Raw genomic sequence first — 11,146 nt, forward strand, 5'->3', positions numbered from 1 at the left:
CAAAGGGAATCTTAATCCTGCATGAGGCCAGGGGCTTATTGCTCCACATCACTCGGGTGATGACATAAGATTGCAGTGTAGCACAGAGCTAAGAGCAGGGGGAGACAGTCCGGTGCATGAGGCTGGTCATTCCCACCTTCAGAAGAGAGGCCACGGTTGACAGGCAACCACACAAGGTGGAGACACCTCAGGTAGCCCTCAACCCAGCGGAGGCCTGCACACTCACAGACTCTGGTCCCAGGACCTCCCTCTCATTCCATGGAAGAGCCAGTCATGAGCTGATAGGGGCTTCAGCAGGGGCCACACATCGGGGCCAGCCCACCATCTCCTGGCCATGTGGCTTTGGGCAGGTTGCTTTATCCCTCACAGCCACATCTGTCATGTACAAATGAGGGGCAAGCTCAACGTCTGTCAGCCAGGGCAGATGCAGCAGAGAGCCCTTCATGCCAGCCCAGGATAGACCCTAGGAAAAGCAGTCCCTCCCCCCAGCTGCCCCTCTAACCCTTCATCTCAGGATACTACTGGGGTTCAGCCAGCACGCCTACAATCTGTAACTTGGGCCCTGTACTCCCAGGGCAGGGCACCTTACGAAGCAGGAGGTCTGGGACAGGCTAGGAGCCATCTCCACCTCAAAGCTCTACTGTAAGCCTGACCGGGGGCCGGATTCTACAGTCACCCCACATCTCCACAGCCCCCATGTCACCCTCACACAGCCACACTGCCCTTAACTCCACAATATAGGTTTTCCAAGAGATTCACAGTCCTGGAACTGACCTGCTGGGAACAAATGGGGCCAAGATGGGCAGGACAAGAGGTGCTGACCCCTGGCCTTGTCTACAGGCCTGGCCTACTGTCCACTGGGGCCCTGGGAAACGGCACCTCCCAGATCTGGAGCCAGTGGCCGGGCTGCGGGTTTGTCGCAATTTCTGTCAAAGGGGGAGGCGGTCAGAGCTCAGGCCTTGCTATCTGGATGGCCCTGTGGTTCAGCACGAGGGCCCAGATAGGCAACACAGACCGGCGGTAACTGTACCCTGCATACAGTTAAGCAGCCCCATCAGAAGGAATTCTGTGGAGACCAATGTGACCTACAGGTACTGTCCAGGGCCTCCCTCCTGAGGGGACAGGGAGTACTACTGACTGAAATCCACCAGGGCCTTACTGGACTGTGCCCCACAGTCGTCCTGCAGAACATGGTCATTTCTGGCCCTCGTGGACCCAGGAGGCAGCCAGGTAAGTAACCAGCTCTGGGGACCAGGTCTGTGTGACCTTCCCACTTGGGATCAGGATTTCCAGCAACAGGTGTAGGCAAGGAGCCAACTGTGGTGGGCAACGGGATGAATGCGGTCTGGGCAGAGATCGCACAAGTCACCATGGACACTCCAGGGCGGCCACCATTCCTTCCCACAAGGTCTGAGGGGCTTCCTAAAGTGGGGACCATTGCAGACAAAACGCAGCAGCTGGGAATCCCAGAACGCCGTGTGTCCTTGTATGCAGAGGGAGCAGAGGGAAGGCTCAGTCACCAGGCACCTCACACCCAGGTACCTGATGCTCCAAGGCTCTGGGCCTAGGGCTGCAATAGCCCCAAGCCCATCCCCTGCCCAAGGCCAAGCCATCTTTGGGAGAAGCAGAGAGGTGAGCTGTTTAAACCTAAATGCTGGAGCACTGTCCTCTAGCCACACAGGATAGTAAGTGCTGCATCAGACAGCGCACAGAACCAGGGCCTGCTCCCAGGGCAGCAGGGGCCGAGTCAGCATGCCAGTCAGGCCTCCCCGCATGGGCATATCTCCTTAGAACAATGGCCTCTTCTGTGGGCACTGCTGCAGAGTCCATCTCTCACCCGCCCGGTACCTAGGCAGCCGGCAAGTGGCTCGCAGCCCCCAGGGCTCACCTGAGTTTAGGCCCTGCTTAGGGGAGAGTCCACACTGCCTACCAGAGGCTCTCAGGGCCTAGACCAAGCCTGCTTCACTCTGAGGCCCCCCCGAACCCCGTCAACACACCACCATCACCTGTGCCTCGGTAACCTCATGAACCAAATGCTACTGAGCTGTGCAGACCCCACAGCTCACGTGAATGAGGCCTCGGGGACATGAGTCCAGGGGCTGCTCCTACCCCTTGGTTCCGGGCCAAGGGTGCGTGAGCAAAGCCAGCAGGGACCAGCCTAGCTGGGAGCCTTCCTTAGAACTCTCTCTCTCTCACTTAAGTCAGGAATGTTTGGTATCTGGAGAGCTTCCAGACTATTCCTGGCTGGAGCGCCAGATTAGTAACACCAGCCCTTCCAGGGACCCCATCGCCTGCCTGGCCTGCATTCTGCCTCCCGCCCTGCAAAAGGGAGGTGAAGGGGCAGGGGTGTCCACGGCTTCCTGTTTCCTTTCTAGCTGGGAGGAGGAACAGCAGGCAGCAACCTCTGCCTTGTCCGTGCCCCTTCACGGACCTGTGGCCAAGCTGCTGAGGTGCCTGGGGTGGCATTCAACTCCACTGGGAGCCACTAGGCCCTGCACACAGCAGCCCCCCTAGAGATCCGGCTGCCTAGAGGCCAGCGGGCCGCCAACCCTCAAGGCTGCTGAGGCCACTGCCCCCATGTCTCTGTAATGGAAACTTCTCAGCTGCTCTGTGAGCAAGAGCTCCAGTTCCTGCCTCATGTGGGCTCTGATCGGCAGCAGATCGCAGGACAAGGCAAGTGAGCCACCACACACAAGGCAGATACAGTGCCACAGGAACCCAGGTAGGGCAGGCCTTGGTGTGCGTGAGTGAGTGAGTGAGTGAGTGAGTGAGTGTGTGTGTGTGTGTGTGTGTGTGTGTATTAGGGCACACGGCCCCTGTGTCTGTGTGCATGTAAGGAAAGCCCCCCCCCCCCGAGGCTCTGGCTTCCCAGCAGGCCAGGCCACCTCCAGTCCCTCTGGGGAATCTCCAGAGAGGTGATTTTGCAGCAGGAAATCAAGCTCTGCTCAGAGGTGGGGACACCCTGCCCCTTCTTCAGGTCTCTAGCATAGCACAAGTGTGAGGGTGGGCAGAGGGCAGCCACGGCTGCCAAGCACAGTGCCAGCCACTGGTCAGATCTGAGGAAGGACCTTCCCTGTGGGGGCTGGCAGGGCTGGCAGGGCACTGAAATTACCCATGTGCCAGCTCTTGCACTCGGCACCCTGCCCACCCCCAGAGACTCTCCAAAACACATCGCAGACCGAGGAGGTGTGTGAAGGGGTGGCAGGCGCAAAGCACAGAAGCCAGGCTGGTGAGAGGGATGGGGCGTGGGCCACTGCTGACTCCCCAAACTCCAGGATAAGGAGAGGGAGAAGGGGCCTCTGGATAGAGCCTGGAAGACTGTCTAGACTTGGGGCTGGTAAAGAGCCCCTGGTTGGGGCCACCAGGCTGACTTGGGGACACGGCCCTTCTCTCTCTGTGTGACTGCTCCAGCTGTCTGCAAACACCACGTTCGCCTGCCTGGACTCGAGGGTGCCGTGTCCGAGCTTGGCTCTGAGCCTGTCTGGTGGCGTTCTTCACCTGGGTCAGGATTCCCCGCTCTTAGGGGCACCGCGCTCCCATGCTTGTCCCTGGACTAGAGGGACTGGGCCTTGATGCTAACGGGGCAGCTGCTGGGTTGTTTCCCTGAGTGAAGGACGGAGCCCCAGATACCAGCCCTCCCCAATGAGCGTGGCATAGCCATGGCACTCCCCGGGCCCCAGGCTCCTGGTACTATTTTCCACCCTTTATCACCCATCTGTCACGAGCCGGCCTCTGAGCAAATGCACTCAGGTTACGAGCTACGGCCTGTCCCTGCTGGGCCAAGGCCTCTGCTCTGGGGCCGGTGGGAGGGGATACCAGCAGGCTTGCCTGTGTCCACTACGTCCACTACGTCCACTACGTGAGCCAGAGATGCCCCCCTCTGGACTCCTGATGGGAGTGTGAAAGCCTGAGAGCTCTCTGCTTGATTGAGGCCACAGAGATAGGGATCCAAGGCAAATACACACACACACACACACACACACACACACACACACACACACACCATACTCACACACTCACATACCATACTCACACATATACCAAACACTCACACACACACTCACACAACGCCACACTTACACACACCACACTCACACACACCACACACATTCACACATACCACACAAACTCACACATACCACAAACACATACTCACACACATACCACACACACACTAACATACACACCACACATACACTCACACACATACCACACACACTCACACACATACCACACACACACTCTCACACACACTCAGAAACACACCACACACACAACCCCTATAGACATTCACATACACACCCCCACACTCATACAGCACACAAAACACATACTCATACACACACACACACACACACACACACACACACACACCACATACTAACACAATCACACAACACACATACCACATACTCATACACACACACACCACATACTAACACACTCACACATATACACATGCACACATATGTGGTTCGGGTACGTTCATGCATGTGCAAACATGCCTGTGTGTACACAGATCACATGCATATGCATATTCTCACATGCTAGCACACATTAGCCACACAGTTACATTTTTATGTGTACACATGGATTCTCCACAGGTCAGTATTCACATGCTCACACAAACAAGTGTCTACTCATGTCATACGACCCCAGGTACACTCATGCACACCCACAAACATACATGCTGTTATGTGTATACAAACACACACGAGCATCTAGAGAGACGGCTCAGTAGTTAAGGGCATTTGTTGCTCCTGCAGAGGGCAGGATTCAGTTCCCAGCATCCACGTGGTGGTTCACCACCATCCATGGGATCTGACACCCTCTTCTGATTTCAGTGGGCAACCTGCACATCCACGGCACACATGCATACACACAGGCAAAACACTCACACACATTAAGTAAGTGAAGTAAACATTTAAAAAACACTGATACATACTGTCTCACAATCCCCTAGCAGATCCTGGCCGCGGAGGACCAAAAAGTGAGTGCTGGCAGAAAGGTACAGTACGTGGCCCCTTCCCTGAAAGTGAGCCTGGAGCCTAAGGCGCTCCCCTCCCCTCCCCTCCCCTCCCCTTCCTCCTTTCTCTGCTCCCTGTGGCCAGCCCCTTTTCTACCCTATTGCATTAAAATCTGATGCTGTGATAGGAGAATGTGCTCCCTTCTGAAGTAATTGAGCCATGCAAACACATCCAGGCAGACATTAACAGGGCTTCAGCCACCTGCCGTACTTACGCCCGCTGAGCATGAAGACTCGCCTGTTCCATTATCTCCTATGGAAGACTGTATGGAGGCCCCTGGGTCAACCTTCAAAGCAGCCATTTCTGGGGAGACCTTGAGGGGGTCCTCCTTGGAGTCAGGGCAAGCTCCTCACTCTTATCTACTCTCAGTTCTCAAGGGCAAGGCCCCTGGAGTCTATGAAAGCCAGAGCCACGTCTCATGAAAACAGGCATTTGCCCCCATTTCAAAGCATTCTCCGGAGCAGAGATCTGGGGGAATCTAGGTGGGGTGGAGGAGGAAAGTTGCCTCACACTGTCCCTTCCAACTGGGGAAAGGAAGGAGAGCCACCCTGCCAGTAGCCTGGGGACACTTCCTTTCTCTCTGATCTGTGTCTCTGAGGAGGATGATGGAGGTCTCTTACCTCCCCCAGCCATCCCCCACCCCCAGGCTCCAATCAGAAGGCATGGCTGAAACTATGGAAAATAATCACACGGTGGGCTGTTGTAGGGAGTGTGTGTGTGTGTGTGGGGGGTGACAGGGGGCACGGCTCCACAGGCAGAAGGGACGCCACTACACCCAACTGTGAGATGCGACAGGAGAACTCAGAGAAAGAGCAGCAGACGGGGAGACTGGCAGGGAGACAGGCTGAGAATTGCCCACACACGCAGAGACAGTCAGAGACAAATAGGAGCAGAGATATGGAGACAAAGAGAAGGACGGAGACAAGCGGGCGGGGCCGGATTGTAGCCCATCCCTCCCAACACAAGGGCCAACTGAGGAGGCAGCACACCTTCCAGAAAAGCCTTTCCTTGCTGGGGGATCCCTGACAGTGAGAAGCCCTACTGTCATCCGCTCCCAGCGTCTGCGAAGGGGGCTTAGCGGACTGACCGAAGCCAGAGCGTCTACTGTACGCAGCCTTATCCATGATCTCGGAGCACTGCAAACTCCTGCAATAAACCACCGTCTTCCTGAGCAGCCCATGACAGTGGGTGGATGGGCAGCTGTAAATCTCAGGGCATCAGCGCCCAAAGGAATATTACACAGCCATCCAAGGTGATAATTGTGAAGACTATGCCCGCAGAGAAAATTGCTGACAGAAAGGCTTTGCAGCTGGCGGGGCACAGGATTTATCTGCACCGTGATCCCTGCAAAGGAAGCTGGTGTTTGAGGGTCTGTGAGAAGGGTGGGGGCTAAGGAAGCCAGCCTGGTTTCCAAGGGGGAATTTTCTCATCCCTTTATCTTTATCTCTGTAAGCATGGCTTGTGCAATAAATAACGTCTTCCTTATCATAGGACCATGTGCCAGTAAATGAGGTCTGCAGCTCAAGTCTTGCGCCCTGATTCCCACCCGCGGACACGCCAACCAACCAGAGAGAATGAGGGGGCCACGTGGGGCTCACAACCTCCCCGGACTGAGAGGGTAAAGCCACGATGCCGCCGGAAACACTAACTCTAGAGATACAGGCTGCTGCTGTGAGCTGGGAGAGAGGCAGGGGGTCCCTGTCCTTGCTCTCAAGAGATCCTCTGTCCCTGGAACTCTGGAAGCCATATGACCGGGAACTTGGTGGGAGACCGGGAAATGGTTCCACTGTGAAGGGTTTGGTTTGGCCAAAACACCGGGTGTGGTGTAGCACAGCCAAGGGCACAAAGAAGATGACACGGGTCTGGGGGGGGAGGGGTCTGCTCTGCACCTTTCCAGGGGTCACAGCATGGGATCAGCATGCAAGGACAGGGAGGTATGACAATCAGAGCGAAGAAGTTGGAGGGACAGGGAAGGATGGTGGGTGGAGACGATGGGGAGGGGGAGAGAGCCCCTGGCTGGCTACAGAGCTGGTTAGTGAAGGATGTCAGAGCGACTGAAGGGGTGGAGACACAGCAGGCGGAGCCTGTTAGCAGCTCCATCCAGGAGTAAACAAGAAGGCAAGAGACTCAAGGAGCAAGAGAGGGGTTCCAAGTGGGAGGAGCCCAGACCTGGGGCGCTTGCTGCCAGGCCAGGGAAGAGGCAGAGATATGCCAGGCTAACCTTAGCACAGGCAGCTGTGGGTGGAGCAGGGCAGCCCCCCAGAGCTCCTCATCAAGCTGTGCAGAGTCCAGTATCCTGCCACGGACCACTTAGAAATAGCCCCGGCTTCCCTGCGCTCTGTCCCACAGACAGCCTGCTGTCCCGTGTCATGGATGAAGCCGCTGAGGTTCACAGGGTGACTGAAGCAGGCAGGAAGGTAGCCTCTGGGTGTGTAGCATGTGAGTGCTGCCTTCCTCCACCTGCCAGATACCCTGAAGTGCATCCTAAGTGCAGGGAGGGGAGATTCATAGAGGAGAGACCCCAGCCTGCCAGCTGCCCACAGCCGTCCATCAACCTTGGCTGGGGCCCCACTCTGAAGAGTGTACAGACTTGGCCCTCTAAACCAAGGACCCCCCCCCATGTCTCAGGTTCCCCCTAACAATCCCTACAGGGGTCTGAACAATTGCCTGGTACACTTCCTCTCAGAGAAGAGGGCCCAGCAACCTCTGAGACTGCAAAGCCAGGTCTGAGTTTTCTGGTAACACCTATCCAGGGAATTGAGTCAGAACCCCAGGGTGTCTCAAGCCAAGCACATGGTTCAGGGATGCTGTCAGGCTCTGTACCCAGCCCTTGCCAGTCACGCTCCCTGGCCACTGGGCTCTCGGTGCCTGAGTCTCGCGGCCTCTGACAGTGTTCCCAGGGATCACGTGATTTTGTACAGGCCGTCCTCGGTTGGTGAGGTTTTTGCCCTTGTCTACTGCTGCCATTCCTCTGGGTGTGAAGAATTTCCCTCAGAACCCCCGGGATTGGCAGGGGGCACAGCCTGGGAAGAAGCATGGGCCTTCTAGGCACTGAGCTCACCCACTCACCACTGTTGAGGCTTCATTCCACGGAACCTCACTGGAGAAGCTGGGCAAGGTGGATGGCTGGTCCTGAGGTCTCCTTGTCCTTCTCTGGTCCTCCACAGTAGGTCCTCTCCATTCAGCACAGAAGAATCAGCACACAGCACAGCCCAGGGTGCCAGGCTTGAACAGAAAGGGCTCACAATCCTTGTTCTCCATCTCCACCTTAGGGTGGTGACAGGAAGTGCCCTCCCTCTATCCTGAGACCCAGACGGCAGGAATGTGGATGCCATGGGGCTGAGCCACAGAGAACTTCAAGGCACGTGCGCTTCCGAGAGCCCCTGGAGGTAGCTGTGCACTGTAAGAGGGGCCAGGGGCTTGGGTGCGAGGGTCTGGGTGGGGTGGGGTGGGGTGGGGTGGGGTGGGGTGGGGTGGGCAGGTGCCCTTGCAACTCTGGCCTGGTCTGGGACCATCAAGAAAAGCCGGTCCTTGTTCTGCCTTCCCAGACAGAGCCCCAATAAACCTGTAATATGGGGTCATGAGGGTCAGCCATGGTCAGTGGGACAGCAGCCAACAGGGGAGAATGCAGTGGTGACCATCACCTCCTCTCTTGGAGGGGCTGGGTTCTAGATAATTTCATCTCACAGGCCAGGCCAGGCCAGTGAGGCTTGTCTCAGTACCTTTGTATGGTGGGGTGGGAGAGCTTGGGGACATTTTCCTAACTAAACCATCGTGGTCTCCTTCCCAGACATTGCCCGCAAGGACACCACAGCTGCTGTCAAGGGTGAGTTCTGAGAAGGAGGCCCCATCTGCCAGCAGGTCCTGGGCCTCCACCTCTACAGGGCAGAACCAGGCACAGCCTCAACCACACCCCTGTCCCCACATCCCGAGTCACTCTAGATCCTGACTCTGTCTCCCCTGGTCGCCCTAGAAGTGACCCCATCCCCACAGGGCCACTCCCCAGATCCCTGATATGTCGGTGAGCAGCAGCATCCCTAAATGGGGGCAGTCTTCCTTAGGCAGGCAAGGACAAGAGCCCATGCCCCATGGATTCCATGAGACTCACCCCAGGACCCTACCTGACCATCATCCTGATGGCCAAGTACAGGTCAACAGCCGGGCGACATAAGTCTCCCTCCATACCAGCCCCACCAGCAGAGAGAGAGAGAGAGAGCCTTGCAGGGCCACATGGGGGAGCTGCCTGGACTGACCTACAGCCCTCCTGCAGTGCCCAGCCGACCAGCTTCCCGTGGTGGCTCTCTGCTCCAGCCAGCGTCCTGCAGTGGCTCCCTATTCCTGTGGCTGACTCTGTGTGTTCTGCTTGGAGTGGTGTTAGGCCTGTACTGTGGCCAGGCCAGTCACGTCACAGTAGCCCTGGAGGACCTCTGGGGCTGGCTCCTCGTCCTCGTCTTGCGCCTGTGGCATGTAGTCCTTGCCTGTTGGCACTGCCTCCTGCGGCTCTGACACGTGGCTGAATGGCAGTTACACCTCTGACCATCGCCGGAGGGTGATGTTGGAGTGGGGCGGGTAGGGGGGTTTGGGGGCCATGGTGGTATAGCCCAGGCACCAAGACTAGCCCCAAGACAGAGCTCTGCTATCCAGTGCTTGACAAACCCAGGGGCTCCAAAAGGCTGCTGTTGTGGATTAAGTGGGGAAAGGGGGTGCCTCTGGCTTGATGCTACAAGTAGCCCCTACACCAGTCAGCACAGGCTGGGATCTTGGGGCTTTAAGGTTGTACCAGAGAAAGAAAAGTATATATATAAATACTTTTGTTCTGAGAAGTCCCACTTCCAGGGCCACAGACAAGTCCAAGGCCATCAGGCCTGCCTTGTCTCCTGAACCCCTGGAGACATAGTTCTGTCGTGCATATTGCAAGGTCAAGGGAAGCAAGCACATCGTACTGAACTTCAGGACCCCCTAGACCTGCCTGGAGGGGGAGCCCTGAACACAGTGAGGAGGCCCAGTCAGACCCAGGAGGATCCACCAGGGGGACCCTGCACCACCCTGGAATAAACTTCTGATCAGGGGTTGGGGGGGGGGAGGCTTGTGGTTGTCCTCTTAAGGTGTCTCCCTACTTGTGTGGGCAGAAACAGATTCCATATTAAAACACCCACACCCTCTTCACCTCAGGATTATTACAGAAATGAGGGACGTAACACAGTTATTGTCGAATCCCTTCAGGGCCAAGCATGCTCATCTAGACAACAGAGCATACCCTCCACCCACCCCTACAATCCACAGGTCCTTTGCAACTGTCATTCATGAGAATTTGGGGGCCCCACCATGCCTCCAGGACCACATCCTCCCCAGAAAGGTGTGCCCAGATTTCTAGCTCACTGGGATGCCATCTGCTCCTCTCTGGCCTTCAGGTACTCCACACAGTGGTCTCCAGCTATAAAGTTTGAGGGCACAGTCAGGGAGGGGCCAGTGGAGAGAAACCCTGCTTCCAGGAGTGGTCTAGAGAGGACCAGCCTGGGAAGCCACTCACCAGGATCAGCCATCACTGTGGCTGCTGTTGCCTGCCCCAGCCCAGCTGCCCCAGCCCCCAATCATCTCATCCCACTCTGGAAAAGACAGGCTCATTACGGGCCTGTGATTCCAGCTATGGAAACAGACACTAAGAGATGAGATGGAAGACCTTGAGGTCACCCTTCCGTCCCTGCCTCTGAGAGTGAATACCCTCTAGGAAGGGGATTGGTCACCCCATGTTTTACAACAGAGAACCGTGGCTTCCCACCCCACAGCCAGCATTTGCTTCAGAGGCCACAGAAAAAGTGTGCCCAGCTCTGTAGGGGCCACAGAACCCTACCCTAGCTAGTTTGGGTTTTCCGTTTGCCTTGTTTCCTTTTCACAGTGCTAACCCAGCACTGCTAGGCAAACGGTCTGCCACCGTGTTACATCCCCAGTCCTGTTTTGTTCCAGAATAAATGTCCAAAGACATACACAGAGATACATGTGCCTAAGAGATATCACCAAACCCCAAACTCATGTCTGAGGGATGGTGTAGGGATGGGGAGCAGGGGCCCCAAGAGTCAAACTCCTTAAATGCCCAGGCATGAAGGACTGCCCATGAGCAC

The 11,146-nt window shown here is 56.5% G+C and overlaps 1 protein-coding gene across 20 annotated transcripts; it reads left to right on the forward strand.

Moving 5' to 3' along the window:
- The first annotated feature begins 921 nt into the window (after positions 1–921).
- Positions 922–11,019, forward strand: C14H14orf180 (chromosome 14 C14orf180 homolog). Of its 20 annotated transcripts, XM_037210885.1 has the most exons (7): positions 1,098–1,230; positions 2,376–2,677; positions 4,967–5,008; positions 6,519–6,645; positions 8,300–8,429; positions 8,818–8,853; positions 9,298–11,019. In XM_037210885.1, exons 4-7 carry the CDS (start codon positions 6,535–6,537, stop codon positions 9,531–9,533), a joined length of 513 nt encoding a protein of 170 aa, XP_037066780.1. In that variant the 5' UTR covers positions 1,098–1,230; positions 2,376–2,677; positions 4,967–5,008; positions 6,519–6,534; the 3' UTR covers positions 9,534–11,019. The 20 variants fall into 20 exon arrangements, with proteins under 20 accessions (XP_037066786.1, XP_037066784.1, XP_037066790.1 ...); XM_037210891.1 differs by lacking the exons at positions 1,098–1,230; positions 2,376–2,677 and adding an exon at positions 922–1,091 and having other exon boundaries at positions 4,964–5,008; XM_037210889.1 differs by lacking the exons at positions 1,098–1,230; positions 2,376–2,677 and adding an exon at positions 922–1,091.
- Positions 11,020–11,146: the final 127 nt, after the last annotated feature.

This window comes from Peromyscus leucopus, chromosome 14 (assembly GCF_004664715.2).
Source record: "Peromyscus leucopus breed LL Stock chromosome 14, UCI_PerLeu_2.1, whole genome shotgun sequence".
NCBI classification, from domain to species: domain Eukaryota; kingdom Metazoa; phylum Chordata; class Mammalia; order Rodentia; family Cricetidae; genus Peromyscus; species Peromyscus leucopus.

Bases quoted from the DNA above. Each gene is read 5' to 3' on its own strand.
- C14H14orf180 (XM_037210891.1), top strand. From the start codon at position 6,535: ATGAGGTCTGCAGCTCAAGTCTTGCGCCCTGATTCCCACCCGCGGACA. The intron at 8,430-8,817 runs GTAAGAGGGGCC...TCTCCTTCCCAG, and splicing joins CCTGGAGGTAGCTGTGCACT to ACATTGCCCGCAAGGACACC. The intron at 8,854-9,297 runs GTGAGTTCTGAG...GCCCTCCTGCAG, and splicing joins CACCACAGCTGCTGTCAAGG to TGCCCAGCCGACCAGCTTCC.